The sequence below is a fragment of the Phoenix dactylifera genome, chromosome 1, assembly GCF_051530095.1.
Source record: "Phoenix dactylifera cultivar Ajwa chromosome 1, Ajwa_hap1_PhDact_Kaust_v1.1, whole genome shotgun sequence".
In the NCBI taxonomy this organism is placed as follows: domain Eukaryota; kingdom Viridiplantae; phylum Streptophyta; class Magnoliopsida; order Arecales; family Arecaceae; genus Phoenix; species Phoenix dactylifera.
This window is the reverse complement of record NC_143190.1, coordinates 31,856,130-31,884,097: the sequence shown is the minus strand read 5'-3', so window position 1 is coordinate 31,884,097 and position 27,968 is coordinate 31,856,130. Positions and strand designations below refer to the sequence as shown.

The 27,968-nt window shown below is 48.5% G+C and overlaps 1 protein-coding gene across 1 annotated transcript; it reads right to left on the bottom strand.

Moving 5' to 3' along the window:
- Positions 1 to 451: 451 nt before the first annotated feature.
- On the bottom strand, positions 452 to 27,968 carry LOC148715156 (uncharacterized). Its single transcript, XM_089930471.1, has 3 exons — positions 27,432 to 27,968; positions 26,677 to 27,350; positions 452 to 524 (listed from the first exon to the last, which is right to left on the bottom strand). Exons 1-3 carry the CDS (start codon positions 27,627 to 27,629, stop codon positions 452 to 454), a joined length of 945 nt encoding a protein of 314 aa, XP_089786597.1. The 5' UTR covers positions 27,630 to 27,968.

Here is a 27,968-nt window from a genome sequence, read left to right as displayed (position 1 = left end):
GATAGAAAATTATTGCAGATTAACGTGCATAAATGTTTTGAGAACTTAAAGAAATGCAATATACAGCAGTTTCAGAAGGCCATGTACTGACAATATCTGATAACGCAACAATTGAAGTTTCTACCCTTTGTTTCAGGCTTCACAGGAACATGGAGTACAATTAAATACTTAAATGCAAAATTTCATCGGAGAAATTTTAAAGAGCTTGGTAGTGGACTAACAGAAGTTAAATTCTGAATTACTCAAATCTGTGCCTGTGGCATACTTCAGTCCTGAAGACTTCTGCATTTCGCTATCATGAATCTAGTATCTGGAGAAAAAGAAAACAAAAACAACCGTATTTGGTTTTACCAATCAGATCATTGGCGACTGGTAACAGTTTATTAACGCCTGTTCCTGATCTGGGCTTTTCAAAACTAGTACAATAAGTAGTATTTTGCTTGTCCCGAAGTCATGCTGTTCTTAATGTTTCCAGCGCAAGAACCTTTTGACACAGGGAATTGAAATAATCTGAGCTTAAAATCCTGTTAAACCATATGAAAAATAAAGAAGAACAGGAACATAGAAAGATGAAAATAGACAAATAGTTTTCTTTCTTTTTCAGGTTGATCAGAAAATGCAACATACTGAAACTTTCTGCAAAGTCTCTACCCGTCTGGGAACTCAGATAACTGTTGGTTTCTCATGGATCTAAAAACTGAAGGTAGTTGCCGTTGAATATTAAGAGAGTGAAAATTGGGAGATGGGAGTGGTGGTCTAGGAGATGTGCATGAGTCCACCTTCAATGTGAAATTACCTGCTACTTGAAAAAAAAATAGATAGTTAGATTGTTTCACAAACAGATATCCTAAATTCCAGCAGCATGATTGTTTTTTGAATGAAATTTCTGAATGACTAAATAATTTCTGATGTTGTTAGAGGTAATAATGCCGCTTATCACATGATAGATGATATATTAATTGATATTAAATATAATAAAAAATAGAGATGGATAACATTATTGAAACTTTTGGAGTTTAAGTATGTCTCGCCAAAAGTTGAGGCGTATTGCTATAATTTTTCCAATACTTAATCCTATCCAATCTAGTTTACATTAGTTAATTATTTTATTTGTTGCATGTAAATATGTAATATATTTTCAAATATGTTAATGTAACAGTTTTTGGGTGCCTTTTTTGGAATTGAAGATCCCAGACCTATTTATGGGCTATATATCAACACTATTTACTTAGGCCCAGCCCTAGCCTGACTCAGTCTTCGAGCCTACCTTCCAGACTCAAGCTTGGCCCTTGCTCAAACTTCAGGACCATTTTTTTAATTTAAAAAAATTAAAAAAATACTTTAAAATATTTTAAAAATACTAACTATGAATAATTAAATAGTACTAATAATCTTCAACATATCTATTGTACCATTAGGTTTATATATCAACAATAATTGTTAATAAAATCTACAAGTACATCAAACATAAATAAAGAATGCAAGAAAACTAAAAAAATTCGAGCTAGGCTAGGCTTTAGTCCCCAACTTTTAGCTTGGTCTGTTTACTAATTGAGTCTATTTTCCATGATCGGCCTGACTTGCCGGGCCTAAAACCTTTGGCCCAATCCCTCTAAAAGGCTTCCTGCCCAAGTGGGCTGGGTCTAGATACCAGACGAGACAAGTAACTCGTTTATAGCTCTATCTTCCCTGTTACGCACGCAAAGAGTACTCCAAAATAGAGGTGGGAAAAATAATAAGTTGTGGAGTGATTGATTAAAACCCTATTTGATTTTGATGAGCTCAAACAATTGAGTATATCTTTTGATTACTAATGAATTCAATTGAGTGTTTCAGTGAAAATCTTGTCTAAGTGTTTCTAGACTTGGTTCAAGATATTTTGGATAAGTTAAGAAGTCAGTTTGAACCAAAGTCTGAGACTCGAGTCGACTCCGGGATATTACGAGTCGACTCCAAGCGTATCAGAATCACTGGCACGGGCTCGAGTCGACTCCGGATCATTACGAGTCGACTCCGACTGAGAACTGACAGACGAACAGAAAGACTCAACTCAAAACCTGTCAGCGAGTCGACTCCTGAAGTGCGCGAGTCGACTCCGATGAGAACCGAGTCGACTCCGGAGTAGTATGAGTCGACTCCAAGGAGTTACAGACAGAAAAGTCAGAGAGCGATTTTCGACCCTGAGATTCGAGTCGACTCCTGTGGAACGCGAGTCGACTCCGATGGTTGGCAGGTCGACTCCAAAGAAAGCGAGAGTCGACTCTCAGTGGTACACAAGGCAAAAGTCAGAGAGCAGTTTTCGGACTCTGAGATCCGAGTCGACTCCCGCAATGCGCGAGTCGACTCCGAGACAGCGCGACCCCAAAAAGACAGAAGACCGAATTATTGTCTCTGAGAGCCGAGTCAACTCCCAGACAGCTCGAGTCGACTCCAAGGCAGCGCTACATCAAAAAGGCAGAAGGCTGTGTTTCGGTAACTAAGAGCCGAGTCGACTCCGGAACAGTTCGAGTCGACTCCAAGACTGGACGAGCCAAAAGACAGAAGATCGGGAGTTCGGGCTCTGAGCGCCGAGTCGACTCCCAGGATTGTCGAGTCGACTCGAGTGGGCCAAGTTGAAAAATTAGCTCCATGGACTTCATGGGATGAGCCGACTCCGAAAATGGCAAGTCAGCTCCAGAAGTTGGCGAGTCGACTCCGGGTTAAGTCGAGTCGACTCCCACTCGCGGAGGTCACTTTAATTCAAATCCGGAATAGTTGCCGAGCCGACTCCAGAAAAGCTTGAGTCGACTCCCGCTACAGCCGAGTCGACTCCAGATCGCGCGAGTCGACTCCGACCCCAACGGACATATTGTCAGGATGTGCAGAGTATGCAGAACGGGCAGAAAAAGGTGTCTAACGGCTAGTTTCCATGGGGGATGGCTTAAATAGCCACAGAGGACTGTAGCAAGGCAGAGAAGCACTATTCCACTCAAAGAAATCAAGCATCCTATCTCTGCCAACTGGTTTTCAACAGAAAAGAAGGAAGAGCGCCATTAACTCCATCCAGCTACCTCTTCCCAGCATTTAAAGAAGTCTCCTCCTGTCTTCAAGTCGACCAGACATTCAAGAGGAGACTCACAGTTCAAGAAGCCCTTCTCTACTCCAACTCAAAAGTGTTTGAGGGCTCTTAAATTCTCTCTAGTTTATATTGCTGTATATCTGCTTTTTAGAAGCTCTGTTTTTCTGTTTGTCCTTGTTCTTTCCATCTTGTCTTTGCTTGATTCAATCAGGGGATTGAATCAAGAGTGTAGAGGTTGGTTGGTGAGCCGAGGGTAAAACCAACGTGTAAGGGTTCGATTGTGATCCCGGGAAAACAATCGGGATGGTTCTAGTCGGTGAGCCTGGAAAAACCGACCGAGTTCGTTGTGAGCTCGTAAAACAACAAGTTGGGTTGTGAGCTTGTAAAACAACCAGCTGTAATCCAAGGGGTTATAGTGAATTCCCAAGTGAGACTTGGGGAGTGGACGTAGGAGCAAGGGTTAGCTCCGAACCACTATAAACATTGTGTTTGTGATTGCTTGTGTCTCTCTCTCTCACTCTCATTTCACTCACAGCACATAGCAACTAATTAATCATCTTGCAAAAGTATTAATTAGTCATCCTCAAATGTTTTAATTGCAAAATTATTTTAAAACCCAATTCACCCCCCCTCTTGGGTTGTCTATCTGGGCAACAAGTGGTATCAGAGCCTAAACTCTTCTACCCTAAGAGTAAAAGATCAAAATGACAACCCCATTTGGATCTTCCCACATTGAGGGTCAGTCCACCCAAAGACCCCCATTCTTTAATGGATCCGACTACTCATATTGGAAGGCTAGGATGAGAATATTTATCCAAGCCCAAGACTATGAGATGTGGACCATTGTAGTAAATGGACCATACATCCCATCCATCTATGTAGAGGGTGTCACTGTACCCAAACTCGAAAAAGATTGGGATGACCATGACATGAGAAAGGCACAACTCAATTCCAAAGCAATGAATGTGCTTTACTGTGCATTAGATAGGAATGAATTCAATAGAGTCTCTACTTGCAATTCTGCAAAAGAGATTTGGGATAGACTTGAAGTGACCCATGAGGGCACGAATCAAGTCAAAGAATCCAAAATAAACATATTGGTTCATAAGTATGAACTATTTAAGATGGATTCTAATGAAACAATCACTTGCATGTTCACTAGATTTACTGACATTGTCAATGGCCTAAAAAGCCTTGGCAAAAACTATACTAACAGTGATCTTGTCAGGAAGATTCTTCGCTGTCTACCAAGGTCATGGAAAGCCAAAGTGACGGCAATCCAAGAAGCCAAGGACTTGAACAAGCTACCACTTGAGGAGCTTCTTGGATCCCTAATGACGCACGAGCTAACAATGAAGCAACACAGCGAAGAAGAGTCCTCCCATAAGAAAAAGGTAATAGCTCTCAAATCTACATCATCTAACAAAGACTTGTCTTGCAGTAGCAGCAGTGAAGAAGAAGATCACGAGGGAGAGGATGATGAGGTTCTTCTCGTACGTAAGTTCAGAAGATTCATCAACCAAAAGAAGTCCTTTCATCAAAGGAGAGGCCCCTCAAATTTCTATCGAAAGGATAAAGGTAAGGAAAGGGAAAATGAGGGGATTGGATGTTATGAGTGCAAGAAGCCGGGACACATCAGAGCTGAGTGTCCTTTACTGAAGAAGAGGAGCAAGTACAAGAAGAAGAAAGCCCTTGTCACCACCCTATCGGACTCCGACACATCATCATCATCATCGGATGAGGAACAAGGAGAAAAGGCCAATTTCTGCTTCATGGCCAATGAAAATGAGGTAACATCCGCATCACATTTAGATTTTACTTTCGATGAATTATATGATGCTTTCAATGAATTAATGGATGAATACAAAACAATAAACGTTAAAAACAAAGAACTAAAAGTAACTAACCAAACTCATCTCCGTAAGTATGATTCATTAGTTAAGGATAAAGATATTCTTATCAAAGAAAATGCAGAACTTAAAACAAGTAACCAAATCTTGATACAAAAGAATAATACCTTAACTAAAGAAAATGAAAGGCTGAACAAAGAAACATTAGAACCCAAAAACAATAAACATATAAATGAGAGTCTCACAAAAGTACTAAATGATCTAAAAGCAGAAAAACAAACACTAACTAAAGAACTTGAAAAATACAAACCCTTGGTTGAAAAATTTACATATAGTTCTGAAAAATTGAATATGATACTTAATAGTCAACGAGCGGTATTCAATAGAGCGGGTTTAGGGTATAAACCTAAACATAAGCAAAAACTTCTTAGTAACTTCTTTGTTAAAGCAGGGGAAAGTAAAACTAAGAAAATAACCTGCTTTTGTTGTGGAACTTTAGGACATAAAGCAAATGTGTGTAATTATAGGAAAGGGAAAACTAAAAGAAAAATTAAGAGGGTTTGGGTTCCAAAAGGAACCAACATTACTAACCATGAAGGACCCAAGAAAACTTGGGTACCTAAGATTATATGATTTGCTTGTGTAGGAGTGTCTTGCAGCCAAGGTCGACAAAAATTGTTGGTACTTGGATAGTGGCTGCTCAAGACACATGACGGGTGACAAGGATCAATTCTTCACCCTTGAAGCTAAGAAGGGAGGTGTTGTGACTTTTGGAGACAATAACCAAGGTCACATCATTGGTATAGGTAAAGTACAAATTACTCCTTCAACTTTTATTGATAATGTTCGATATGTTGATGGTCTTAAGCATAATTTATTAAGCATTAGTCAATTATGTGATAGAGGTTATAATGTTATGTTTAAACCATCACTATGCATCATAACAAACCCAAATGACAATAGTTTAGTTTTTAAAGGAATAAGACGTGGAAATGTGTATGTTGTAGACCTTGAGGATCTTGCCAAACACAACCCATGTTTAGTTGTTAATGAAACTAAGGATAATGATGCTAGTTGGTTATGGCATCGTAAGTTAGGTCATGCAAGCATAGACACCATATCTAAACTAGTTAAAAGAGATTCTGTGATAGGTTTGCCAAAATTAAAGTTTGAAAAGAATAAAATATGTGAAGCATGTCAATTTGGCAAACAATCAAGGAACTCCTTTAAATCTATATATTGTGTCTCTACCTCTAGACCTCTAGAACTACTACATATGGACCTATTCGGACCAACTAGAACCACAAGTCTAGGTGGAAATAAATATGGTCTAGTTATCGTAGATGATTATTCTAGATATACTTGGGTCATGTTCTTAGGCCATAAGGATCAAGCATTTTCAATTTTCAAGAAATTTCATAAAGAAGTAACAAATGCTAGAGATACTTCAGTAATAGCTATTAGAAGTGACCATGGTACCGAATTTGAAAATCATTTATTTGATGAGTTTTGTAGTAAAAAGGGGATAACACACAATTTCTCTGCACCTAGGACACCACAACAAAATGGAGTTGTGGAGAGGAAAAATAGAACTCTAGAGAAAATGGCTAGAACTATGTTGTGTGAAAGTAACCTCCCTAAGTACTTTTGGGGAGAAGCCATCAATACTTCTTGTCATATATTAAATAGAGTTTTATTAAGACCCATCATAAAGAAAACACCTTATGAACTTTGGAAAAACAGAAAACCAAAAGTGAACTATTTTCATATTTTTGGATGTAGGTGTTTTGTTCATAATAATGGGAAAGATAATCTAGAAAAATTTGACTCTAAATCTGATGAGGGTATATTCTTGGGGTACTCCACAACTAGTAAAGCCTATAGAATCTTTAATAAAAGAACCCTAGTTATAGAAGAATCCATACATGTTGTTTTTGATGATTTTAGTGATATCTCTTCTAGCAAGAGAGTTAATTTTGATGATGATGGTGAAATTCTTGAAGAGAAGATAGATGAGATGACATTACAAGATGATAATCAAAAATTAATTGGAAATGCATCATCAAGCCAAGAGGCTATTATGGATCATGGGCTGACTAAGGCTTGGAGGTTTGCTCACGGGCATCCTAAGGAATTAATTCTAGATGATCCATCTCAACCTGTTAGGACTAGAGCATCTCTTAGGAACTTAAACAATCATCTAGCTTTCGTTTCACATTTTGAGCCCAAACACATAGAAGAAGCTGAAAAAGATGTAAATTGGATAAATGCAATGCAAGAAGAATTAAACCAATTTACTAGAAACAAAGTATGGAATCTAGTTGAAAGACCTACTGAATATTCAATTATAGGTACTGTTACGGGGGAACTTAGCCACCATGCCCCACGTGACCGGCACGCGCGCCCAGGAAGACTACGGCTGCCCCTTGATCCAGCAATCCGACCTCGGGTCGGATATCTTCGGCTCCACAGTCCGACCCCGAGTCGGCCGCCCCTTAATCCAGCAATCCGACCTCGGGTCGGATATCTTCGGCTCCGCAGTCCGACCCCGAGTCGGTTGCCCCTTGATCCAGCAATCCGACCTCAGGTCGGATATCTTCGGCTCCGCAGTCCGACCCCGAGTCGGCTGCCCCTTGATCCAGCAATCCGACCTCGGGTCGGATATCTTCGGCTCCGCAGTCCGACCCCGAGTCGGCTGCCCCTTGATCCAGCAATCCGACCTCGGGTCGGATATCTTCGGCTCCGCAGTCCGACCCCGAGTCGGTTGCCCCTTGATCCAGCAATCCGACCCCGAGTCGGTTGCCCCTTGATCCAGCAATCCGACCTCGGGTCGGCAATCTCTTGACAACAACAGACTGTTCTCCTGAGGCACGCCGCGGCCCCCTGCTCCACTACTCCCTGCAACGGCCGAATCCGGCGCTGCCCCACGATCCCCTGTAACAACCGTACGAAGCAGAGCTCCACTACGCCCTGCCATGACCGTACCCGGCGCTGCCCCACGACGCCCTGTAACGGCCATGTCAGTGGCAACTCCATCGTGCCACACGATGACCAATCCCCAGAAAAACCCCCCAGCCTGATATATATGGGGCTGGGGAGGAAGGGGGAGGGTAAGCAAGATTCTCCATAGCATCATCTTACCTGCTACCTCTCCTTCTCCTTCGATTCCCTCTAACTTGATCGTCGGAGGGCCCCCACTACCCCAGTGGTGGCGCGAGGCTTGCTTGCAGGTTTTCCGGCGGAAGGTGGAGCGCAACCAAAGCAATTCAAAGGGAACCCCGTTCACACCGCTGTGCCAATCGTTCTCGGTTTGGACCCCCAGCAACAGTTGGCGCTAGAGGAAGGGCCCCGGATCTCAGAGCGATCGTAATGGCACGGCGAGGTGGTCGTGGAGCTTCCAATGCTTCCGGTCGCGGGGCCTCTCGCGCCACTGGCCGGGAGGCTGCTGCATCTCCAACACGCTCTCAGCAACACTCCACCGCCCCACCGCCCCACCGCCCATTCAGATGGTCGAAGCCGCCCAGTTCGACCAGCTAACCCAGCAGGTTCGCACCCTCGCGGAGGCGGTGCAGAATCTGCAGGGTGCGATGTCCCGGGCGCCGCAGCGGGCTCAGGAGCCGCTGCTGCCTGAGCGTTCGCCTGTCCTCCTCAACCCGCGCTCCTTCCTCTCCCATGGGGAGGAGCGCCGGCGCGAGGAGGATTCTCGAGCACGCTCCATTCTGCCGGGACCTTCCCACCGGAGCTGCGCGGGGTACGAGAGGCGGGCCCGGGCACATTCCCAGACCCCCCAGTCCTCGAGGAACCCGCGCTCCAGTCGGTCCCCCTCTCGCCGCTCCTTGTCTCCCACCCACCGGTCGCGCTCCCTGGACCGGCGGGTGGACAATCTCCACCGACAACTCCAGGTCCTGAAGGGCCATTCCAAAGATCCCTTCGCCGACTTAGAGATCTCCTCCCAGCCGGCGCTCGCCTCGAGGATCCTGCGGACCCCGAATCCGCCGGGGTTCAAAATGCCGGCGATCGAGCCCTATGACGGGGCGGCGGATCCACGGGATCACGTCGAGAGTTTCAGGACCCTTATGCTCCTCCACGGAGCATCAGATCCCCTTCTCTGCAAGGCTTTCCCGGCAACCCTCCGTGGCCCGGCGAGGGCATGGTTCGCCGGGCTAGAGGCTGACTCAATCCGGTCCTTCGACCAGTTCACTCGCCTCTTCATCACTCATTTCGCCGTCAGTAGCCGGCGGCGACTGGTCTCCGACTCCCTCTTTGATGTCCGGCAAAACGAGGGAGAAAGCCTGCGGGATTATTGTTAGATGTATGCCCTAGAAGCCAATTTGGCTGACACATTGTTGATTCTAGGGACATAATTTTGTACTTGACTATTTATTATTGAATAAATAAAAGGCATCTTTTCATTCATATTATTTATGTGTCTATGAATCGTCCAAGAAATTAATAAGATGATGATACATATTTTCAAGAGTTGAGAATTTGAGCCATGTATCATTGGTGATTAATTTCTAAATGCTCCTGATCAATGGATCATCACGAGGACGGTGATCGATCCGATCAGTGCACAGATCACTTTCCTTCTGGATGGACGAGACTTGAGTCCACAGTGTAGGGACACTGAAGTGATAGTGCAGGTGCTTGTTAGAGAACAAGGGTACTGAGCGTGACCAAGACAAGAAGTCACTTGGATGTCTATCCACTCGTCAGTAACTTGCTTGATGTTGCAGTAGTGTGACTGGTCCTTTGACCTGCGGTGCTTCGGCTACTCACAGTGAGGTTATTGTAGTTTGACTGCACACATACATGGTCTCTAGCCATATGGATCCATGCAGTGTAGATTGGCTGCAGTAGGTTCACTGTAGGAGTAGGGTATGCACCTATAAGGAATCTATCGACCTTGATAGAAGAGGAGTGATCCTATGTGATTTGTTAGACTGAGTTCTAAGACCTTGGCCAGGGCAGTAATATAAAGTGGAGAAAGAGTTTTCCACTATCGAACTCGAGTCGAATAAATCTTGACATATGACAGACGATGGGGTTTGACGAGTTGTCCATGACCTCCGTCCTATAGGGATCCACGATAGTAGGACTGTATCACATGTTAACTGCACCTAGAGGTTCATCATTCCATTCTGCTGGGTAGCCACTACATGCTGCTAGGTGTCACTGGTGGATGGTGGGACTCATAGGGATTATCTTGATGATCGATAAACCCTAATGAGTTGAGTTGGAATCGTTCCAACCCATTGAAAGGAGTTTTCAATGATATAGTGATAGAGATCACAATATATCTCACTACCAGTCAGAATAGAACCTATGGGGTCACACACACTAGAAGTATTGACTGATCCGATGGTTGAAATCGTGATTAGGAATCACAAGAAATCAATTTGATTGATAAGAAATTGAAGAAGGAACAAAGGAAATTAATTAATTGGACTTAAACACAAATCCTACTTCGGGTAGGATTCCTAGAGTCCTAATTGGATTAGGACTAGGAATCCTAGTTGGAGTAGGACTGGGATTCCTATTTGGAATAGGATTCCTACAATCCTAATGAGATTAGGAATTTTGAATTGGATTCCTACTTGGAGTAGGATTCCTAGAAATCCTAATTGGATTAGGACTTCGGATTCAAATGGAGTCCTAATTGGATTAGGACTAAAATTAAACAAATCCTAATTGGATTAGGATTCCTTAAGTCTAAATTAATTAATAATCTAATGAATCAACATGACTCCTAATTGGATTAGGATTGAAGAGTTCAATTGAGTCATGGTTCATTCAAGTCCTAATTGGATTAGGACTAGCGTAGATTGAACCCAATATGGTCAATCCTAATTAGATTAGGACTTAACCATAAGAGAGGCACCCAATCCTCTTTGGAAGAGGATTAGGGCAACACAAGAAGGAGGGATCACGCCCCTCCTCCTCTCCTTGTGTGCGGCATGAAGAGAGGGGCCGGCGCCCCCCTTCCCGCTTTGGAAGATTGTCTTGGAGCTCCTAATTGTTAGGAGCTCCACTCCTTAGAAAAGGAGGACTAGGGCCGGCCCCAAGGTAGAAGAGCTCTCCCTCTCCTTGCAGCCGTGGCCTCCTTCTCCTCCTTCTCCATCTTCAGCCGCAAGCAAGGAATCAAAAGAAGGTGATTGGCGGCCCTCCTCCATCCTTGCTTTCTTCCTCCAGCGCAAGGAAAATAAAAGGGCTGCAGTCAGGCTTTGGTTCTTCTTCAAAAGATCCTTCTTCTTCCTCCTCTCTAGTGCAATCAAGAGTTGATTGAAAGAGAGGACATCAGCCATCAAAGCTATCTTTGCAAGGGAGCTAGCACCCCGGTGAGATAGAGAGCTTGAATCGGATCCTGCTTCGTGTGGATACCCGTAGAGGCCGGACGTTTGAACGGCTTCAAGCAAACCCTCTTCCAAAACCACGAATTCAGATTTGCGGTGATCATCTATCCGCACAAGGTGAAGATCTGATCTTCCTAATAGTTTTAAAAGTCTTAATTCTTACCTAATTACGAAAGGTCTCGAAACAACGTTCATGCGATGAACGTCGATCCCGCACATGCCTCTTCCGCTGCCATCTGATTTAATTTTTGAAATATCAGCGGCATGGGCGGGTTCCCAACAGTGGTATCAGAGCCTAGGCTTCGTAGATTAAGGTAAGAATTAAATATCTAAAGGCATATTAGATCTGAAAATTGAATGATCATGCATGCTGAAAAATTCTGCATGCAGATTTTTCAGGGGTGCTGATTTTTTGCATGCTGATTTTTATGTGATAAAAAGATGATTCTAATTGCATTGTTAATGGGATTACAAAGTTTAGAATCATGATTAGCATGATCAGCGACCTATGTCATGATATAATCAGTTAGTTTTCAGATCTGAAAATTATAATTGTTGCATACGGTGATGATCATAGGATTCAAACCCTTTTGGTATCAAATGTAATGACCTGCGATGTGATCTGCGATGTCATGTAATTTTTCAGATGCTTGCATGCATCTTGTTTGATGTTTTGAGAGGCCTGCGTGCCTCCTAAAAGGAGATGTAAATTATTTTTATTTTTATTTTACATCTGGTTGTATTTCTGTGATGTGATGTACATCAACGATCAAGTTGAAGCAAAGGCATGAGATGAAAGGTGATCTAAGCGGTTGATGGCGATGGGATCAAGAGTTGATCAAGGATCGAATCAAGGAGGCTTGGAACCAATTCAAGAGTTGAAGACCACTTGATCGATTGATGTGCATGTGCTTGTAATACGACCTAATTAGAATCCATGATCATCACCTAGTTAAAGTTTAGCTTTAATTTGATGCTGCGATTATAACTGCCTGTGATGTGCCGTTTGCATGTGATGTAAATGCGAGTCGGGTAGATAGGTTTACATGTGATGTAGCAAACCCAATTGAGACCTAAATCAAAACCTCCTCAATCAAGTCGAGAGTGAACCGACATGAGCAAGTCATATTAGATTAATTGATCTAATTGGTGTCTAGAAAAGCATGAAAGGTGGTTACTTAATTAGGACCTTACTCTCTGAGTAAGGGGAGCCTCCCACCTGCTTACCTGGCCAATTGTTCGATTACCTCTTATGAAGGGCTCAAGTTGCAAACACTAAGACCTGATTAACCAATATTAAGTCAATAGGTCTTCCACTGTAGTAGAGCTGCTAAGGCCTTTCTGATGTTGATTTGTCTCGGCTGGACACAGTGGTCAAGTTGCATCGGGGGGCTGGACCTCTCTATAGACATGAGATGTTGTAGGGTAAAGGTGAGGTTGGGCACCAATAACTGTTAGGTGAGGACCCAATGACGACTTTATTCCTACGGTTATACGGTGGGTCTGACTTAACTAAGAAATGGGACCAATAACTGTTAGGTGAGTCTTCATGGCTTAGAGACCAAGTTACACTGCAACATGCTTGAGAAGCATTGTACAAGAGTTGTACACTCATCCATCTATGTGTCACCAATAACTGTTAGGTGAGGTGGCATGTAAATCGGTGGGATCGCAGTACCCACTAGAAACCCTAGTCGTGTGGGATTTCCGTTTCCCTACCAGGGGAGTGTGAGGGATTCGAGAAAATAGTGGGAGTTACATTTGTTCTAAAAGACCATAGAACAGATTAGGATCAAGTACAAAAGTCTAACTAGAATTTTTACTCTCTGCAGATACAATGTCAGCTTCAAACCCTTTGACCCGTATTCTTGAGACCAACCGACTGACCGGAACCAATTACAAAGACTGGCTTAGAAATCTCAAAATTATTTTGGACTGTGAAAAAATAGGCTACATACTCGATTCAGATATCCCTACACTACCAACACGTCCTACTGATGTTCAGCGTGAGATGCATAAAAAGTGGTTGGATGATGACATTAGAGTAAAATGCTATATGATGGCATCCATGTCTAATGAACTCCAATGCCAGCATGAAAATATGAAGACTGCTAGGGACATACTAGCACACCTGCAAGAGTTGTATGGTGAGCAAAGTCGCACAGCTCGTTTTGAAGTGTCCAAGAGACTTTTCAAAGCGAAAATGCGCGAAGGGCAGTCTGTCCATGATCACGGTCTGACCATGATCAAGGACCTAGAGGAGCTTGAGAAGCTCGGTATGGACATGCACAAGGAATTACAAGTGGATTTGATCCTACAGTCACTTCCTGATTCATTTGGACAGTTTATAGTAAACTACCACATGAATAAGATTGAATGCACTAAGACTAAACTCATAAACATGTTGGTAACTGCTGAGGGAGCCTTGAAAGGTTCAAGGGGCAATGTCCTTGCTGCTGAGTTGACTTCTGGTTCCAAAAGAAAGTCTACTTGGAAGAAAAAGAAGCCTGCTAAGAAGCAGAAGAAAGACAAGAAGCCAAAGAAGGAAGTTCAAAAGAAAAAGGCTAACGACAAAGGAAAATGTTTCCACTGCAATGTCGAAGGCCACTGGAAGAGAAACTGTCCTTCATACCTCGAGAGCTTGAAGAACAAGAAAGGTGACACGCCTTCAGAAGGTATAGACTTGCTCATAATTGAAACTAATCTAACGGTTTCTTCTACTTCTAGTTGGGTTATAGATTCTAGTTCTAGTGCTCATTTGTGCACTACCATGCAGGGTCTAAAGGAAAGTAGAAGGCTGGCAGAAGGTGCGGTAACCCTTCGGGTTGGCAACGGGGCAAAAGTTGCTGCTGTGGCTGTAGGCACCTACCATCTGCGACTACCGTCTGGATTTAGTTTATTACTTAGAGACTGCTATTATGTACCTGCTGCTAGCAGAAATTTGATTTCTGTTTCATGTCTAGCACAGGAAGGTCATGTTTTTACATTTGACAAAGACTGCTGTTCTATTTATTTAAGAAATAAAATAGTCGCACGTGGTTTCATGATTGACAGTCTCTATCATTTACATATGGATGTATCTGTGAATGTTACCGAGCAAGATGTGAGTGCCAAAGGATCCAAAAGATCCAGAGATGAGATAAACCAAAGATATTTGTGGCACCTCAGGCTTGGCCATATTGGAGAAGACAGAATGAACAAAATGGATAAAAATGGGCTTTTAGGCGCATTGACTTCCGAGTCATATCTAGTTTGCGAGTCCTGTCTTCAAGGAAAAATGGCTAGACTGCCCTTTGTAGGACATGGGGAGAGGACCACTGAAGTACTTACCCTAATACATACAGATGTATGTGGCCCATTCGATGTGCTAGCCAGGGGACGTTATTCTTACTTCATTACCTTTACCGATGATTATTCACGGTATGGGTATGTGTATCTTATGAGACACAAGTCTGAATCTTTTGAAAAGTTCAAAGAGTTCAAGAATGAAGTAGAAAAACAAACTGGAAAACCTCTTAAGGCTCTTCGATCAGATCGAGGAGGAGAATACCTTAGTGGGGAATTCCGGGACTATCTCAAAGAAAACGGCATAGTCTCACAATGGACACCTCCGGGTACACCTCAACTCAACGGGGTGTCAGAGAGGAGGAATCGGACCCTATTGGATATGGTCAGGTCCATGATGAGCTTCACTGATCTACCTATGTTCCTTTGGGGAGATGCCTTACTCATAGCGATTTATTTATTGAATAGAGTTCCCTCTAAATCCGTTCCTACCACACCGTATGAGATATGGCATGGTAAGAAACCAAGTCTGGGTCATCTCAAGATTTGGGGATGTCCGGCCCACGTCAAGAGACTACAGGCGGACAAGTTAGAGGCTAGGACCATAAGTGCTCGTTTTATAGGATATCCTAAAGAGTCATTAGGATACAATTTTTACGTCTCAGAGGATCACAATGTGTTTGTGAGCCGTCATGCCATCTTCTTGGAAAATCAGTTTATCCTTGATAGAGGCAGTGGGAGGAAAATTGAGCTTGAAGAGAAAGTCTCTGAAAAGCAACGAGTCATGGATCCTATTGAACCCATTCATATAGAGCCAGTACACGATGTCCCTCGACCACCTCGTAGATCTAGTAGGGTCTCCCATCCTCCCGATAGATACTTAGGTATACTAGAAGAGGATACCGAGGAAATGTTCCTAGTGGGAGATAGGGATCACATACAGGATCCCAAAACCTACAACGAGGCGATATCTGATATCGATTCCGAGAAATGGCTGGAAGCTATGAAGTCAGAATTAGACTCCATGCATTCCAACCAAGTCTGGACCTTAGTAGACCCACCAGAAGGTATTGTACCTATTGGATGCAAATGGATCTACAAAAGGAAGATAGGTTCGGATGGAGAGGTAGAGACCTATAAGGCAAGGCTTGTGGCGAAAGGGTATAGTCAGCGCGAAGGCATTGACTATCAGGAGACCTTTTCACCTGTAGCCATGCTAAAATCCATCCGAACATTGCTTGCCATTGCAGCATTTCATGATTATGAAATCTGGCAGATGGATGTGAAAACTGCTTTCCTGAATGGATATCTTGATGAAGATATCTATATGGAACAGCCTTTGGGTTTCACTTCCAGTGATGGAGATCACAAGGTCTGCAAGCTGCAAAGGTCCATCTATGGACTAAAGCAAGCATCTCGGAGTTGGAACACTCGTTTCGATGACGCAATCAAAACGTTTAATTTCATCAAAAACGAAGAGGAACCATGTGTTTACAAAAAGGTTAGTGGGAGTGCTGTCGTTTTTCTCGTATTGTACGTAGATGACATTCTCCTGATTGGGAATGATATTCCCATGCTAACCTCGGTCAAAGTCTGGTTGTCAAAAGAATTCTCCATGAAAGACCTTGGGGAAGCATCCTATATTTTGGGAATAAAGGTCTATAGAGATAGATCTAAAAGGATGCTTGGCCTTTCACAGAAGATGTACATAGAGGAGGTGCTGAAAAGGTTCAGCATGGAAAACTCCAAGAGGGGTCTCTTACCCCTAAGGCATGGAATTCATCTCTCCAAGAAGATGTGCCCCAACACATCTGAAGAGATTCAACGCATGAGCAAGATTCCCTATGCATCGGCAATAGGAAGCCGCATGTATGCCATGCTATGTACACGACCTGATATAGCCCTTGCTGTGAGTGTCACAAGCAGATATCAGTCGGATCCAGGCAAGAAGCACTGGATAGCTGTGAAGAACAGTCTTAAGTACTTGAGAAGAACTAAGGACATGTTCTTGGTCTTTGGGAGAAGATCAGAGTTGAAGGTAGAAGGATGCACACATATTGATGATAGAAAGTCTACATCAGAATATGTGCAATTGTGATTCAGTAAATTGGAAGAGTTTCAAACAACCGATCATTATAGATTCTACCTTAGAAGCTGAATGTTAAGCCGTATCTAAGGGTGCAGTAGAAACCTTCTGATTAAAAGTTTATTGCAGAGTTAGGTGTAATGTCATCAGATGCCATAACACTTCACTGCGATAACATTGGCACCATAGCACTAGCTATGGAGCCATGGTCTCATCAGAAGTCCAAGCACATAGAGCGGCGCTTCCATTTCATACGCGACTATGATGTAGAGGTGCAGAGAGTAGACTCCGCGGATAACGTGGCGGACCCGTTCACTAAGCAGCTGAGTCAGCAAAAGACTGAAGCCCACCTTGAGAAGATGGGCCTAAGATATATGACCAATTGGCTTTAGTGCAAGTGGGAGATTGTTAGATGTATGCCCTAGAAGCCAATTTGGCTGACACATTGTTGATTCTAGGGACATAATTTTGTACTTGACTATTTATTATTGAATAAATAAAAGGCATCTTTTTCATTCATATTATTTATGTGTCTATGAATCGTCCAAGAAATTAATAAGATGATGATACATATTCTCAAAAGTTGAGAATTTGAGCCATGTATCATTGGTGATTAATTTCTAAATGCTCATGATCAATGGATCATCACGAGGACGGTGATCGATCCGATCAGTGCACAGATCACTTTCCTTCTGGATGGACGAGACTTGAGTCCACAGTGTAGGGACACTGAAGTGATAGTGCAGGTGCTTGTTAGAGAACAAGGGTACTGAGCGTGACCAAGACAAGAAGTCACTTGGATGTCTATCCACTCGTCAGTGACTTGCTTGATGTTGCAGTAGTGTGACTGGTCCTTTGACCTGCGGTGCTTCGGCTACTCACAGTGAGGTTATTGTAGTTTGACTGCACATATACATGGTCTCTAGCCATATGGGTCCATGCAGTGTAGATTGGCTGCAGTAGGTTCACTGTAGGAGTAGGGTATGCACCTATAAGGAATCTATCGATCTTGATAGAAGAGGAGTGATCCTATGTGATTTGTTAGACTGAGTTCTAAGACCTTGGCCAGGGCAGTAATATAAAGTGGAGAAAGAGTTTTCCACTATCGAACTCGAGTCGAATAAATCTTGACATATGACAGACGATGGGGTTTGACGAGTTGTCCATGACCTCCGTCCTGTAGGGATCCACGATAGTAGGACTGTATCACATGTTAACTGCACCTAGAGGTTCATCATTCCATTCTGCTGGGTAGCCACTACATGCTGCTAGGTGTCACTGGTGGATGGTGGGACTCATAGGGATTATCTTGATGATCGATAAACCCTAATGAGTTGAGTTGGAATCGTTCCAACCCATTGAAAGGAGTTTTCAATGATATAGTGATAGAGATCACAATATATCTCACTACCAGTCAGAATAGAACCTATGGGGTCACACACACTAGAAGTATTGACTGATCCGATGGTTGAAATCGTGATTAGGAATCACAAGAAATCAATTTGATTGATAAGAAGTTGAAGAAGGAACAAAGGGAATTAATTAATTGGACTTAAACACAAATCCTACTTCGGGTAGGATTCCTAGAGTCCTAATTGGATTAGGACTAGGAATCCTAGTTGGAGTAGGACTGGGATTCCTATTTGGAATAGGATTCCTACAATCCTAATGAGATTAGGAATTTTGAATTGGATTCCTACTTGGAGTAGGATTCCTAGAAATCCTAATTGGATTAGGACTTCGGATTCAAATGGAGTCCTAATTGGATTAGGACTAAAATTAAACAAATCCTAATTGGATTAGGATTCCTTAAGTCTAAATTAATTAATAATCTAATGAATCAACATGACTCCTAATTGGATTAGGATTGAAGAGTTCAATTGAGTCATGGTTCATTCAAGTCCTAATTGGATTAGGACTAGCGTAGATTGAACCCAATATGGTCAATCCTAATTAGATTAGGACTTAACCATAAGAGAGGCACCCAATCCTCTTTGGAAGAGGATTAGGGCAACACAAGAAGGAGGGATCACGCCCCTCCTCCTCTCCTTGTGTGCGGCATGAAGAGAGGGGCCGGCGCCCCCCTTCCCTCTTTGGAAGATTGTCTTGGAGCTCCTAATTGTTAGGAGCTCCACTCCTTATAAAAGGAGGACTAGGGCCGGCCCCAAGGTAGAAGAGCTCTCCCTCTCCTTGCAGCCGTGGCCTCCTTCTCCTCCTTCTCCATCTTCAGCCGCAAGCAAGGAATCAAAAGAAGGTGATTGGCGGCCCTCCTCCATCCTTGCTTTCTTCCTCCAGCGCAAGGAAAATAAAAGGGCTGCAGTCAGGCTTTGGTTCTTCTTCAAAAGATCCTTCTTCTTCCTCCTCTCTAGTGCAATCAAGAGTTGATTGAAAGAGAGGACATCAGCCATCAAAGCTATCTTTGCAAGGGAGCTAGCACCCCGGTGAGATAGAGAGCTTGGATCGGATCCTGCTTCGTGTGGATACCCGTAGAGGCCGGACGTTTGAACGGCTTCAAGCGAACCCTCTTCCAAAACCACGAATTCAGATTTGCGGTGATCATCTACCCGCGCAAGGTGAAGATCTGATCTTCCTAATAGTTTTAAAAGTCTTAATTCTTACCTAATTACGAAAGGTCTTGAAACAACGTTCATGCGATGAACGTTGATCCCGCACATGCCTCTTCCGCTGCCATCTGATTTAATTTTTGAAATATCAGCGGCATGGGCGGGTTCCCAACAATTATCTTACCCGCTTCAACAGGGCTACGCTGGAGGTCCGGAACCTGAGTCAGGAGGTAGCTCTTTCAGCCCTGAAGCGTGGCTTCCGGAAGGGCAGACTCACCTTCTCCCTGGACAAACGCCTGCCGCGGAGCTTCCCAGAGCTGTTGTCCCGGGCGAACCAGTATGCGGACGCCGAGGAGGCGGCCGCCCACCGGAGCAAGGAGGCCGCCGCGATCCCTCAAAAGCTTGGAAAGAAAAGGCGGAAAGAGGCACGCCAGAGGAGGAGCCCGACGCCTCAGCATCGGCGCAGAAGCCCGTCGCCGGCGAAGAACCACGGCGCCCCACGCCCTCGTTCTCCGCCCCGACGTTTTCACCGGTACACCCCTCTCCTAACCCCCCGGGCCCAGATCCTTATGGAGATCAAGGGGCGGGAGGACCTCCCGGCCCCAAGACAGATGCGGAGGATCCCTGGGAAGAGGCCCTCCCGGGCGTACTGTGAGTACCACCGAGACCACGGCCACGACACGGAGGACTGCTTCCAGCTTCGGGACGAGATCGAGGCTCTCATCCGCCGGGGGCGTCTCGGTCGATATGTGAGCGACCGACGTCCCCCCGCAGACCCGCGTCCGGCCGACCCGGCCCCTCCGGAGCCTCGGGAGCAGAATCGACCCGTTGCGGGCGTGATCCACACTATCACTGGGGGCTGCCCCCGGCCCGTGAGGAACTCAGGGGGCTCGACGGAAGCGTCAGGGGCGGCCGTCGCAAAGAGGCAGAGGGTCGGCAATGTAATCACCTTTTGTGATGAGGATGTAAAGGGGGTTCAGACCCCCCACGATGACACCATGGTGATCTCCCTCACTATGGCAAACTATGATGTAAGGCGTGTTCTTGTGGATAGTGGAAGCTCAGCTGATATCTTGTTTTACGAGGCCTTCCAAAAGATGGGCTTGTCCAGACAATTGTTGCACAAAATATCCACCCCCCTCATAGGATTCACCGGTGACGCTGTCCCGGCGGAAGGTGTCGTTGAGCTGCCTGTGACTGCGGGCGTCGCACCCGCAGAAGCCACGGTGCGACTCGGGTTCTTGGTCGTCCGTGTTCCCTCGGCCTACAACGCTATCCTCGGACGACCCGGACTGAACGCCCTTCGCGCGGTGGTCTCTACGTACCACTTGCTCATGCGGTTCCCCACGGCGGTCGGGATCGGGGAGGTCCGAGGCGACCAACCGACCGCACGGCAATGTTTCCTAGCGACCCTCAAAGGGAAGAAGCCCGCAGAAGCCCTAAGCGTCGAGTCCCTTGATGCCAGAGACGAGGTGGCCTTGCGGCAGGGGGAGCCGGCCGAGGGTGTGGTCGAAGTTCCCCTCGAGGAAGGCCGCCGGGACCGGGTGGTCCGGGTCGGCGCCAATCTCGACCCGGGAGCTCGGGCCCGGTTGGTGGAATTCCTCCGAGCCAATGCCGATGTATTTGCCTGGTCGGCGGCCGATGTACCTGGGATCGACCCGGAGGTCATTTCTCACGCCCTCAACGTCGACTCGACCCACCGGCCAGTGAAGCAGAAGAAGAGACACTGTGCCCTGGATCGGATCCGGGTGGTCGACCAGGAGGTAGACAAACTCTTGGAGGCAGGATTCATAAGGGAGGTGAGTTACCCCGAGTGGCTGGCAAATGTTGTACTTGTCCGGAAGGCGAGCGGGAAGTGGAGGATGTGCGTCGACTATACCGACCTGAACAAGGCGTGCCCTAAGGATAGCTTCCCGCTTCCGCGGATAGACCAACTGGTCGACCCGACTTCCGGATATCAGCTGCTGTCTTTCATGGACGCCTTCTCCGGTTACAACCAGATAATGATGGCCCCACAGGACGAGGAGAAAACTGCCTTTATAACGGACCGGGGGCTGTACTGCTACAAGGTAATGCCCTTCGGTCTGAAGAACGCTGGCGCCACTTACCAGCGCCTCGTCAACAAAATCTTCAAAGAGCAAATCGGCCGGAACATGGAGGTATACGTGGACGATATGCTGGTGAAGAGCCACCAGGCAGACCAGCACATCGTGGATCTGGAGGAGACTTTCACCACCTTACGGAAGTTTCGCATGAAGCTGAACCCAGCGAAGTGCGCCTTTGGCGCTTCGGCCGGGAGGTTCCTTGGTTTCATTGTCAACCAACGGGGTATCGAAGCCAACCCGGACAAAATCAAGGCCATCCAAGGTATGTCCCCTCCGACCAAAGTAAAAGAAGTTCAGGAGCTCGCTGGAAGGGTCGCCGCGCTCGGACGATTTGTGGCAAAATCGGCCGAACGCTGCCAACCATTCTTCAAGGTGTTAAAACGCCCAAAAGACTTCCTCTGGACGGCCGAATGTCAAGCAGCATTCGACCAGCTCAAGGAATACCCGGCGTCTCCTCCCCTACTGTCCAAGCCGCAAGAAGGGGAGATGCTCTACCTCTATCTGGCGGTCTCCCCAACCGCGGTCAGTGCGGTGCTGGTTCGGAAAGAGGCAAAGCTCCAGAAGCCTGTGTACTACATCAGCCGGGTCCTACGGGACGCCGAGATGCGGTATACGAAGGCCGAAAAGATCGCCTTCGCGCTGCTGACCGCGACCAGGAGGCTCCGCCCCTATTTCCAGGCCCATTCTGTCACCCTCTTAACTGATCAACCGTTACGACAGATCCTCAGCAACCTCGAGAATGCGGGACGGCTGGTGAAGTGGGCAGTAGAACTCGGTGAGTTCGACATCCGCTACCAGCCTCGACCCGCCATCAAGGCCCAGGTGCTCGCGGACTTCCTCGCTGAGTGCACGGTGCAGGAGGCGGAACCTAGACCGCCGGAAATGCCCAGCCTCGACCTCCCGACCTGGACGCTTTACATCGATGGGTCGTCGAACCCCGAGGGTGGAGGGGCCGGGCTGGTCCTTACCAGTCCTGATGGAGTGATAGCCGAGTATGCCTTGAGGTTCGGATTTCCAGTTAGCAACAACGAGGCGGAATACGAGGCCCTAGTCGCAGGACTCAAACTCACCGGGGAGCTCGGCATCCGGCGTTTGAAGGTCTTCACCGACTCCCAACTGGTGGTCGGGCAGGTCCGTGGGGAGTTCGAGGCCCGGAGCCCGACCATGCAGAACTACGTCCGGAAGGTGCAAGCACTCATTCCCGACCTCGGCAGTGTCGACATCCAGCAAGTCCCCAGAAGTGAAAATGCCAGGGCCGACAGGTTGTCCCGCTTGGTGGGCGCAGAGGCGCACAACTTGTCGAGGGCAATCTACCTAGAGACCCTGGATGCCCCGAGCATCGGCGAGGCTGGAGCGGTGATGGCGATTGATCCGGAGCCGTCTTGGATGGACCCGCTCGTTGCCTACCTCGCCGAAGGGATCCTCCCTGAAGACGAAGATCAAGCTCGGCGACTCGTCAAGAAGTCCGCCCACTACGTACTCTATGAAGGGAGGCTGTATCGGACCTCGTTTACCGCCCCCCTCTTAAGGTGCCTCCGCCCCTCGGAGGCGGCCTACGTCCTCGGCGAAGTCCATGAGGGCGTCTGCGGATCGCACTCGGGGGCTAGGTCCTTGGCGCACAAGATCATGAGGCAAGGCTATTATTAGCCTACCTTGCTGGAGGACTCAAAGGATCATGTACGGAAATGCGACGCCTGCCAGCGCCACGCCAACGTCCAGAGAGTCCCTTCTGTCCCCTTGGCACCAATCACCGCACCCTGGCCCTTCGCACAGTGGGGAATGGATATCCTCGGACCATTCCCCGTCGCTTCCGCCCAGCGGAAATTCTTGATTGTTGCAATCGACTACTTCACCAAGTGGGTGGAGGCAGAGCCGCTGGCCACTATCACGGAGGCGCAAGTCCGGAAGTTCGTGAAGAAAAACATCATTGTCCGATTTGGGGTACCCCGGGTCCTCATCTCGGATAACGGTCGACAGTTCGACAACAAGCATTTCCGTGACTTCTGCGAGGAATTCGGGATCGAGCATCGGTTCACATCTGTGTCGCATCCCCAAACCAACGGTGAGGCCGAGGTGACAAACCGGACAATCCTCCAAGGAATTAAGGCGCGAATCGGTCGGACGGGGCAAGCTTGGGTCGAAGAACTCGAGAACGTCCTTTGGGCGTATCGGACCACGCATCGGACCCCTACCGGGGAGACGCCTTTCAGCCTAACCTATGGCACGGAAGCGGTTGTCCCCGTGGAGCTCGGACTCCCCTCGCCCCGGGTGGCTACGCACCGACCCGAGGCCAATTCGGAGCAGCTCCGAGGAAACTTGGACCTCTTGGAAGAAGCGAGGGAAATGGCGCAGGTTCGGATGGCGATGTATCAGCGGAGGGTGGCCCGATATTATAACTCCAAGGTCCGACCAAAACTTTTCAGAATCGGAGATCTGGTGCTAAGGCGAGCCAAAGCCTCTCAACCCGCGGAAGGTGGGAAGCTGGCGCCAAATTGGGAAGGCCCGTATAGGGTTCGCTGGGTAAACCGACCTGGCTCCTACCAGTTGGAGGCCCTAGATGGTCGAGAAATTCCAAGGAGCTGGAATTCCGCTAACCTACGGGTGTATTACCAGTAGAAAGACAAAGCCAGAATGATAGTTCAAAAAATGTATAGTCCTTTTCATTTCAATAATTCCTGGTCGCAATGGCGTGTTCGTGTGATTACAAAGAATTCCCAGAGGGGGATTGGGGAGTAAAGAAAGTAAGAAAGAGGTGGGGACTCCGTAGAGTTGAAGATCCGGGATCCCGAACTCTCCACCCGAAGCAGCTGCAATCCCACCGGGCGTGGGTGTTTCTCTCCGGAGGCGCCATCGACGCCTCACGCAAAGGACAAAGAGCCGGCGCGGACGAAGAAGAAGTGGACGAAGGAGGAGTTCACACTGCTCCTAGAGGAACGCCACCTCCAAAGGATATTCCGGCCCTCCCCAAGAGAAGGGGAGGGAAGGAATACAAGGGAGAAGAGCGCGAGGAGGCGCGATCCCGAATGAAGCGTCTGGCGCAGAGCTCAATCGGGAGGTGGGACGGAAAAGAGGGGGGATGTGATCCCGGATGAAACGCCTAGAGCGGAGTTCCACCGGGGAGAATCTCTCCGTTGATCCCAGATGAAACGGCTAGTTGGCGGAAGTCGCGAGGGGCGCACCTCCCGTTCTTCCGGTAGGGGCTTCCCAGCCACGCACCGGAGAGGAGGTCCACGATCCATGGCAACCTGAACAGCTCCGGCTTGGCAGGCTCCACCGCACCTGCACTTATATTTATAGCCAAACTGTGGCCCCCCGGTCGTTCCGATGCGGGTGGCTCCAATAAATGCGGGCGCATCGAATCCGGAGCCGTTCCGGCTCTCGAGGCGTATCCTCCCACGACCTCCTAATCGTCATTCTCCTTAATTGCATTCTTCATGCAGGACACTCCGGGCGGCGTGTATCCCACGGCACACGTATCTCCGCACGCGCCCAGGCCGCATCCGCCTCGAAGAACGCGCGTATCGCGGCCGCTTAACTGGCACTCCTCGCAAGCAGCAACTGGCCGATCCGATTTCCCAGGTAACGCCTCAATTAGCATTTAATAGCCTTCTGGTGTTCTCCAGGCGACGCGTCGAGAGGAGGAGAAAAACGATCGCAGCTGGCCACGGAGAAACCCCATCGAGCGACAAGTGATAGGCGCGCGACCAACGAGCGGAATTTCCCGAGGCTCAGTCCTCGGATGCCAGGCTAACCCGATGATCATCCCGGGAGCAGACTAGCCTGAAGCCCCGACCGGTCGCCTCGGCTTGCGCCAGCCTTGGCCGACCAACGAGCGGAATTCCCCGAGGCTCGGCCCTCGGATGCCAGGCTAACCCGATGATCATCCCGGGAGCAAACTAGCCTGAAGCCCCGACCGGTCGCCTCGGCTTGCGCCAGCCTTGGCCGACCAACGAGCGGAATTCCCCGAGGCTCGGCCCTCGGATGCCAGGCTAACCCGATGATCATCCCGGGAGCAGACTAGCCTGAAGCCCCGACCGGTCGCCTCGGCTTGCGCCAGACTTGGCCGACCAACGAGCGAAATTCCCCGAGGCTCGGCCCTCGGATGCCAGGCTAACCCGATGATCATCCCGGGAGCAGACTAGCCTGAAGCCCCGACCGGTCACCTCGGCTTGCGCCAGCCTTGGCCGACCAACGAGCGGAATTCCCCGAGGCTCAGTCCTCGGATGCCAGGCTAACCCAATGATCATCCCGGGAGCAGACTAGCCTGAAGCCCCGACCGGTCGCCTCGGCTTGCGCCAGCCTTGGCCGACCAATGAGCGGAATTTTCTGAGGCCTAACCCTCGGATGCCTGGCCTAGCGCCGGAGGAATTTCCTGAGGCTGAATCCTCGGATGCCTGGCCTAGCGCCGGAAGAATTTCCTGAGGCCTAACCCTCGGATGCCTGGCCTAGCGCCGGAAGAATTTTCTGAGGCCTAACCCTCGGATGCCTGGCCTAGCACCGGAAGAATTTCCTGAGGCCTAACCTTCGGATGCCCGGCCTAGCGCCGGAAGAATTTCCTGAGGCCTAACCTTCGGATGCCCGGCCTAGCGCCGGAAGAATTTCCTGAGGCCTAACCCTCGGATGCCTGGCCTAGCGCCGGAAGAATTTCCTGAGGCCTAACCCTCGGATGCCTGGCCTAGCGCCGGAAGAATTTTCTGAGGCCTAACCCTCGGATGCCTGGCCTAGCGCCGGAAGAATTTCCTGAGGCCTAACCCTCGGATGCCTGGCCTAGCGCCGGAAGAATTTCCTGAGGCCTAACCCTCGGATGCCTGGCCTAGCGCCGGAAGGATTTCCTGAGGCCTAACCCTCGGATGCCTGGCCTAGCGCCGGAAGGATTTCCTGAGGCCTAACCCTCGGATGCCTGGCCTAGCGCCGGAAGAATTTCCTGAGGCCTAACCCTCGGATGCCTGGCCTAGCGCCGGAAGGATTTCCTGAGGCCTAACCCTCGGATGCCAGGCCTAGTGCCGGAGGAACTTCAAGAGTCAGGAGTCGGCGAGACGCTACCAAGAGTTAAAAAGAGGAAGGACGAAAGTGAAATGAGGAAACACTTTGTTTGCATTAACTTTCGTTGCATCAGGGCCGAGACCCATACAACATGGCAAAATGCCAACATACAAAGAAAAGAACAAAGAAAAAGTACAGAGGGTCAGCTTGGAGGAACCCCTGGATCGGGAACGGCGAGCACGTCCGCGAAGGGTAGGGAGACGGTTGGAGAACCGGCAGGCAATGGCATCGGAGGGGAGTCGAGGAGGGAGACCCCACTCAGGTCAATTTCGGGGTATTTAGTGGACACCCTTGCCAGGCCTACATCGAAGCCTAAGGCAAAGGAGTCGGACCCCGCATCCGACATGTCACGGATGAACTCGGCGGACTGACGATAGGCCTGTACCGCCTGACGCCCGATTTTTGCGCTCTTCTCGGCCAGCGCCGCCTCCGCTCGCTCCGTAATCTGAGCTTTCGCTTCCATGACCTTCGCCACAATCCGCTCGTCCGCCTCGGAGGAGACTCTCAGCAGATCGGCCCGAGCCTCCATGTGCTTCGCCTCGGCAGCGATGCGAGCAGCCTCAGCCTCCTCCAGGCGCGAATGAAGCTCCTGGTTGCTCGCACGAGTCCCCTCCAAGGCCGACTCCAATTCGGCCATCTTGGCTTCAAGAGATCGGGTTCGGTTGCGGGCGTTGTCGGCCGACTGCTGGGCCTTCTCCCACCTCTCCCGGAAGTCGGCAGCCTTCCGGGACTGCTTTTCGGCTCGCTCCTCCGCCTTCCTGATCTCGCTTTCGAGACCCGAGGCAACCTTGAGTTGCTCCTGAGCCTCCAACAGTTGCCTCTCGAGGGCGGCGAAGCCGAGTGCCCGCTCTTCGGCCACCTGGAGCCTCGTCTCGAGGTCCCTGGTCGTTCTCCCCGCCGCAGCCTGGCTTCCCTCCTCTACAGCTTTCAGTCGGCTCTCGGCCTTCGCCAGGAGCCTCGCCTGTTCCTCGTGGCTCTCCTCCAGACGGATCATGTACTGGGCGAGCTAAGAGACAGGAAAAATGAGAGCGTCAGACGGGGATCAATAGATCCTATAAATGACGAAAGCGACCAAAAGAACACTCACCGACATGAGGCAGACGCAGCTGGCAGCTCCGACTTCAGGGATCCTCATCTGCCGGACCTGCCTACGGTCACCCTCCAGCAGCACCGTCTCGATGAGGTTTCGGGCGCCGGCGAAAGTGAAGGCCGACCCCGACTTTGCCCCGGAGCCGGACGGTGGTTCTGCGGCCTTACCCTTACCCATTGCTTGAGGGAGAGTCATGCCGACCGTGCTCGGGGCGGGGGCCGCGCCAGAAATCGACAGGGTCCCGCTCGGCCGAGGCCTCGGCGCGCCCCTCCTCGTATCATCCGAGGCCGACCGAGTCGAAGGCCGGGCTGGGGACCGACCGCGTCCGACCCGGCCGTCTCGGGCGCGCCCGGATGACACCTCCGGAAAAGCGGTAGTCTCATCACCGGAGGGCTGATACGGCGTCAACTGTCGGTCCGAGCCCGCGGCGTCCCCCTGATCGGTGGGCCCGGACCCGTCTGTCGGCGTCGGAGTCGCCTGCTGGCGGGGCTTCTTCGCCGGTGGGACCCCGCTCGGAGGAGTCCGTTTCTTCCT